Source organism: Brassica napus, chromosome C9 (assembly GCF_020379485.1).
Source record: "Brassica napus cultivar Da-Ae chromosome C9, Da-Ae, whole genome shotgun sequence".
Taxonomy (NCBI): domain Eukaryota; kingdom Viridiplantae; phylum Streptophyta; class Magnoliopsida; order Brassicales; family Brassicaceae; genus Brassica; species Brassica napus.
The window spans coordinates 39,676,857-39,684,392 of record NC_063452.1 but is presented as its reverse complement, the minus strand read 5'-3'; the positions used below and the strand labels follow the sequence as shown (position 1 = coordinate 39,684,392).

At 38.0% G+C, this 7,536-nt stretch overlaps 2 protein-coding genes across 2 annotated transcripts; both read right to left on the bottom strand.

The window, feature by feature from the left end:
* Positions 1–2,738: 2,738 nt before the first annotated feature.
* Positions 2,739–4,833, bottom strand: LOC106423688. The gene is given in 10 exon segments (XM_022703929.2): positions 2,739–3,088; positions 3,090–3,169; positions 3,378–3,394; positions 3,397–3,469; positions 3,563–3,640; positions 4,063–4,145; positions 4,211–4,260; positions 4,494–4,525; positions 4,624–4,670; positions 4,673–4,833. Coding segments are annotated over 10 exon segments (669 nt in total). The 5' UTR covers positions 4,701–4,833; the 3' UTR covers positions 2,739–2,907.
* A 241-nt stretch (positions 4,834–5,074) lies between these two features.
* On the bottom strand, positions 5,075–7,265 carry LOC106423687 (probable fructokinase-7). The gene is made up of 7 exons (XM_013864456.3): positions 7,011–7,265; positions 6,509–6,714; positions 6,228–6,440; positions 5,957–6,154; positions 5,726–5,866; positions 5,529–5,645; positions 5,075–5,434 (listed from the first exon to the last, which is right to left on the bottom strand). Exons 1-7 carry the CDS (start codon positions 7,030–7,032, stop codon positions 5,300–5,302), a joined length of 1,032 nt encoding a protein of 343 aa, XP_013719910.1. The 5' UTR covers positions 7,033–7,265; the 3' UTR covers positions 5,075–5,299.
* Between the last annotated feature and the right edge of the window lie 271 nt (positions 7,266–7,536).

Genomic DNA, 7,536 nt, shown 5'->3' with positions numbered 1-7,536 from the left:
TTATAATACTTAAGGCTCCGAATGGTGACTACGGTTTGAGCGGTGCGGGACAAACGGTTCAACTGCGGTGCGGTTTTAACAGTTATAAAAACGTATAGATATATAGTATATGTAAAGATTTTTGTTACTGTTAACTGCGGTGCGGGGCGGGGCGGTTGTAAACATTCGAAGCCTTAAATATGTCCCGAACGAATTTGTTACCCCACTATTTGTTACAATCTGTCAGTATTTTACCATAACCCACGTAAAGCAGTAACTAATATATAGAATAGAATTTGTCCAAAAAAAAAAAATATATAAAACCAATGTCAGTGGAGAATTCTCTCCTTCGAGTTCTCAAAATACATATATGTATAAAGTTTAGATATTCGGCTGGATTTTACGTAATTATTAGAAACTCATAATAAAGGCCCTCTTCGTTTACGTGTCGCGCGATCTGCCACATGCGACATGCGACTAAGATTACGTTCGTTTACGTCTCGCGCGACCTACGATTTGCGACTTGCGACTAAACTTGTGACCTGCGACTAAAACTATGTTCGCGACCTGCGACCAGTCGCGCGATCAAAATTTTCTTAATTTTTAGTCGCTGTTTTTTCGGGCGACTTGAATGGGAACTCGCGACTGGTCGTGCAATCAGTAGCGCGATATCAAAACGAACAACAACTCGCGACTTGCGACATGCGACCAATCGCAGGTCGCATGTTACGCGACAGCAAAACGAACAACAACCTGTGACCTGCGAGCAGTCGCAGGTCGCACGACACATAAACGAACATAGTTAAACTAATAATATTTATATATACATATGTATATATTTTGAGAATTCCAGAATTCTAAGGAGAGAATACATGTAATAATGTAGCCCTATGTTAATAATTAGGGTTTTGAGGTTAAATCAAATCTATCGACCTCAGACAAGAAAGGTTTGAAAACGATACTGATAGCTGCCCATTGCTAAATTTCAAAAAACAAATAAAAATATCCCACTTGGAGGAGAAGGAGATGTGCATCAGAGTACTTCTGGGGTCAGATCCCATAAGTGAAGACCCATGTCATTAACAATTAATGGGACCACTCTAACTTAATAAATTAGTGATTAATTGTATAATATATAGTTTAGGAGGGCATGGGGGCAAAGCATGATTTGTCTCGTTGCTCAAACCGTGTCCCAATAGTAGAAGGGTTGTTTTGTAGGAAAGTCAGTGTTTAGAGTATTGTCGAGGGCAAATCAAGATAAAAGCTCCGTCACTGTACTGCAGGTTTCGCGATGGTCCTATATATTTCATCCCGCCATATTCGCGTTTCAATAACTTTTGAACAGATCCTATTCCTCGTGTTTTATGTTACAACAAAACAAAAAAAAATTGAAAGAGTGGTGTACATCATCATTATTATTTATTTTGTTTTCTCCCAAATATTAATTGGTGCATATTCGATATTTGGAACCATATACTTCATTTCTCGTCAGAAAAATAAAACATAAGGGTAACCAATCATACATTTAAGTAGTGCCTGCCCTAAACCATATATATGGCACCTAAAGCTAACTAAGAAAATAATGCCTCACGTTTGAAGGGGATGACGTTTAAACTCGTTACCTCTAAGAGGCATAGACAAAAGCTCAAGCCACTATACTAAAGAGTAAAGGAGCTAAATTTGGAGTCTTAAAACTTCTGATTTATGGGTTTTAGCATCTTAAGCTTCTTTAAAAACAGCAGATTAGTAATTGGAGACTCAACAGTTTGACCTGTATATTCGAGACATAACCTGGTCTGGCCGGATCCACAGACAGTTAAACCCAAAAAAGACTGCGAATAACTGGCGATCCAGGATACGGTTCACAAGAAGACTTGAATATATTTAGATGAGTTGATTTCGAGACCTTAATGCACCTAGGTTGTTTGCACTGGAAATTTTGGGGATTAAAAATCGCTTTTCTTAGCTCTTTTCTACTTTTTTTCTACAAAGATTAAGACGATTGGGGATCAATTTTAAGACGAACCATTTTAGAGTTTGGACGAGTTCGGTTGGGTGAGCCACATCAACATTCGACAAGCTTACTTTCGGGTTTGGATTCATAACCATTGCATCAAATCCACAAAAATCCATCTCACTTTTCTCATGAGATTTCAAAATGATGAATCTAACGTAAAGACGAGAAAATGACATTAAAACAGCATGCAATGGAATCAAAAAGTTAGTAGTTAGAGAAGATCAGACATATTATAAATGAAACCATATGAGATGAAGACACGAGTAGAAGAAATTAATAGAGACAAAGACACATTCATGTTTTTTAACTACAAAACAAAAACTTGTTAATACTAGAAAACAAAGTTTATGAGTGGACTGGGTCTCAGTTATGGACTCCCTGGCTGACACAGATCGGTCACAGTTTCACTTATTCCTAGAGAAAACACTATTATTTGATATACAGAGGAAGAGGAGGAACGCATTTAAGTATTCACTGTTACTCTTTTGACCCTTTTCATTTAGAGTTCATTTACAATACTATTCATCAATCTAACATCAGTTCCAGTTATCTCTGGCAGGTTTCTATTAATATCTACACAACATTTATTTTTAAATTCAAATATTATGATTACTAGTCAATATGAAACATACCATTAGGTTCATTATCAATCAAAACCCAGTCTAAACATCTTAGACTGGTCTCAAATCAATAACAAAACATTAGAACCTAAACTCAAAATGATGATTAAAGAAGCCAAGTATAATTGAATGATTTTTCTTTTCAGTAACACATACGAGTAAATGAGAAAGGTCGCAGTAGCTGCAGGAAGCTACATGTCCATGGATGCTAAAAGATAAAGAGACATTACCTGGTTACAATATATGCGATTAGAAAAGGCGCCTTTTCGGATGTATATAATATTTCAATTTTTAAGTTCTAACATCGACATCGAAACCAGCACCAGTCCAACCTCCTCTGCCTTTGTTGTTCATGATTCCAATTCCTCTTCCCCTTCCTTGAATCTGTGGTTTCTTTCTTGATTTTGATTCTCCTTCCGCTGTGGCTGGTCTCTGTCCATGTTCTTTACCTCCCTCTTCCTTCCCTTCAGTTTTTTTCCGGGTGAGTCTGATTAGCATTGGCTGCTGCTGGTGAGCTACTGTCTAGTACAGATTTAGTCTCCGGTTCATGGATCTAATATGGAACACAGTCAGAAATATTTAACATCTTTCATGCATCTACTTATCGCCAAGCAAATAGAACTGATACTCATGCACCGTTTGCGAAGAATTAACCATTGTTAGCAACATATTCATGGAGGAATTGATCAGTGCTATATTCTAAGGATAAGTTGAATTATGAGAAACAAATGGAATGTAAACTAGAAGGAGAGATTGCTTACTTGCTGAACAGAAGTAGATTCGGATTCAGTACCTCTAGTCTTCTTTTCAGTTCCTCAAGTCTGGCGTACTGCGTATTGCTGCTTTCTTGTACCTGTGATTACAATTTGTTTACAAAAGACTGAGTTGAGTGCCTTTCAATGGCGAAAACGTAACTCCTACAATCGTTTTTGATAAAGATATGTACCAGACGGTTCAGATCTTCACAAAGACTCTACTTTATTGCCTCTTCATCCTTGACAACTTTCGATGCTGCTTCAAATGCCTTTAGGAAGACAAGTAACTTATAAATAAGAAGTCCACACATATAAGAAGAGACTAATCAAGAATCTCTAGACTTCTGTGGTAGGGTTAAACAATCTCAAGAACATTTGAATGCCTACAGGTCATAAGACAAGATGAAATGGAAAGTAAAAACCAAGACAATAACTGAAAACCACTTATTTAGTCGGGTGGTTTTCGGAAGAAAGTATGATTTACGAGGCCTAGGAATGATAACTGAAATATCAATTCACATAACTTGTTTTTGCTACTTGCATCATAGCTAAGACTGTTAAATCTCTAGGACTACAATAGAGCACAAAGAGGCAACAGAAAAGCTTTCAGCCACCTAAAATTAACTCCATTATGCCAAGAAAAAACGTTGAGAAACATAAATGAAAGAGAGAGAGAGAGAGAGAGATAAACCTTTCTGGCTTCATCTTCCCTCAACTTTGCAGCATGGATCCACTCAGTAGAGAGTTCAATTTTCTTTCTCAAGTGTTCCAGTGCTTGAAGATGATGATCCAAGAAGAAGAGAGTAAATCAAACCAGCCGTTCCTTGCATGATGGAAACCACTAAGAAGTGAAACTTGCTTTATTTTTGAGTAATTCTCCTCGATGTATCTAAGCACCAACAAAGCTCACTAACAATAAGTTTCATAACCATCATCTTCTCAATAAACAAGTACATCCAGCAGCATCCATTTTCTAAAGAAGAGACAGATTCCCAGTATTCTCTAACCTAGAAACGACACAGTGAGAAGAATGCTACATTGATAGAGAGAGAGAGATCTCAGATTCGCAATATGCACACTAGAACCAAATCAATCAAACATATTAGAGAAACAACTGCTTACTTCTTCAACTGAAGCTGCTCTTCCTCGATTATCTGGTTTCGCAAGGAGGAAAAGAAAATCAGAAACCACTGAAGAACAATACATAGATCGAGAGAGAGAGAGAGAGAGAGAGAGTAATTGCCAGGATTACCTTCTCTGTGTAGGCAATAACAGGAGCTTCTCTTGCAAGTCCATCTCTGCCTTCAGCTTTGGATCCGAAGCCATCATCTACTCCTTCCTTCTTCTTCTTCTCCCTCGTAATCAAATTTCTTCACATTATTCAGACTCTGGATCCAGGAAAGTGCTGTGCGTGCTACTGGATGAACGTGAGAATTCTCGTCCCGTATTCTTCTGACGGCGAAACAAATGTTTAAAGTTCGTTAAATTTTCACCCAAGCCAAAGACTCAACGTTCCGTTCTTAACGCCGTTATTACTGTGGAATCTCGGTTATGTGATTCCCATTTCCAAAAACATCAAATTTGACTTTCAATACGGAGGTGTCACGTGCTACTCACGTTCTGTTCAACCCTAAACCGGTTTGACTAATAACTAGTACTTCGCTTCGGTATATACGCCCTCCTTCCCACGAGTTTTGTTCAGCTAACAAAACGGCAAGCAGTTTAAAACCAAAATTATCCTCGGCAACAAGAAACGACAAGCAGTTTAAAACCAAATCAAAACTCCAGAAGATCAATCAACAAACTAAAAACACACACACACAACATTCTTGAGTTCCTACAAACTGGGAAAAAGATAGAAAAAAACACAAAGATACAGTGAGAAAGGTAGTGAAGTGATTCACTCAAAAGAGACTTTATGAGCATTTTCAGGAGCCAGAAGATTTGAGAAGCTCTTGAACAGCATCCATGGTGGGCATCGCTGGAATAGCTCCTCTCTCTGTTACTGTGATGGCTCCACAAGCGTTTGCGAATAGAAGCGCCTCTCTTAGTTTCTTCTCATCCTGCACATTTCACAAAATGTACGTACCTTAGTTCACAAGCCATAGAAGAAGATAAATGGAAGGAAAAAAATGAAAGAGATAAGTAAGTAAGTACAGTGAGAAGAGTGAGATCAGAAGCTAAGCTGTTCAATAGACCGCTCACGAATGCATCTCCTGCACCGGTTGTATCAACCGCTTTCACTTTCACTCCACCAACTCTACCTTTAAACTCCTACAAGATAATAAATCTACCAAGAATAAGTAACCCAATATATACAACCTGAGTGTATGTAAAATGATAGACAAGCAAACCTTAGTGTAGTATCTACAGCCATTAGGTCCTTCTGACACAACAAGAAGCTTGAGATTGGGATGAAAGAGCTTTTGCAACACAACTTCATCACTATAAGGATCATCTCCACCAGTCAGGAATGTAATCTCGTCCTCACTGATCTGAAAAAACTCCCAGACAAGACTTTGTTTGTCATCTTCAGTACTAGTAATGATCTGAAACGTGGGAGTGCAAAAAGATCATCCTCATACCTTAATAACATCAGCTAGCTCCCAGATGCTCATGATCTCTTTCCTTGCAGCTTCCTCTGATGGCCACAAGGGTAACCTCAAGTTGGGGTCATAAGACAAGAGACTCCCTGCGGCTTTAGCGATTTTCATAGCTGCAAGATGAGTCGAGCGGCAAGGTTCCTTGATCAAACTGATTGATCCGTAATGAAAGATCTTGGCCTGTAAGAAGTCACTGGACTTAGTCCTCATTTGTATAAATATGGATCAAAAGAGGGATCTCCATAATCTTTACCTTTTGGATTAGGTTCTTGTCAAGCTCAGACTCCGTAAGAAGCATATCAGCACTCGGGTGTCTGAAGAACAGAAACTCCCTCTCTCCGTCAGCTCTTAACGTAACAAAGGCGAGAGCAGTACGTGCTTTGTGGTCGAATCTCATCCCAGAGTTATCCACATTGTTCAGCTTTAGAATCTCAGCTAACATTTTTCCAAACTCATCATCACCAACCTAGATTTTGAAAACTAAGATTAGAGTTTAAACAGCAAGAGAGCCTTTTGATTGATTAATCATCAGACCTTTCCAACGAAAGCAGAGGAGCCACCGAGTCTAGAGACACCAACAGCAACATTTGCAGGTGCACCTCCTGGAGCTTTCTTGAAAGCTGGTGCTTCAGCGAGTGAAACCCCTCCCACCGTTGGCACAAAATCGATCAGCATTTCACCGAAACAGACCACGAGAGTCTCTGAACGTCCTGTGTCGATCGTTAGTTTCTTGAGATTACCTGTTATCAGAAACAAAGTAAAGATTAAAGACTTGTCGCGTTTACAGATTCGTTTTTATCCTATAGAACACGGGGCAAGACTACAGAGACATATAACCCAAGGGCAGAGATCTACAGAAGCATAACCCAAGAAGAGATATCATCAAAGATCAAAGCTTTATAGAGACACGATCAAACCCAGAAACTTAAAATTCCATTAAAACTGAAAACCCAGTTCGAATCCAGCTCGATAAAGATCATTCAACGCCGTCAGATCAAGAACATAAGAAGAGTGAACAAAAAGATCTCAAACGAACCTGAGATGGCTTTCTCACCCATGATCTTCAGATTCGAAACACAGAAAGGGATCTACGAGGAAAACAGAGAGAGATAGGAGAAAGATTTGAAAATTCGGGTGCTTTTGTTTTCGGTAATTGTTAGTAGAGATGAAGAGACGAAGTTGGTTATGTATTAGTATATAATGACGTCACCACATTTGTGAATATTCCTGTCTAATACCCAAAATTAAAAATAAACACTTTACAGCTCGTGTGACGACGGTGTGTGTGTGTGTGTGTGTGTGTGTGTGTGTGTTAAATATTTTGCTACGTGTTCTCCAAGTGAAACTTTTAAATTCTTAAAAACCTAATACGGTATTCTTTATATATTTAAAAGAAAATGTTTCTCTTTTAGACTTCTTATATTTAAATGATTAATATTTTAATTTTAGTTAATATTTATGTATTTACTCTTTATAATAAGAAATTTTCATATAATAAGTAAAAAATATTAATATTAAAAAGGAAAATTATGTTATGTTACTGAAATAAAAGATAAATAAAG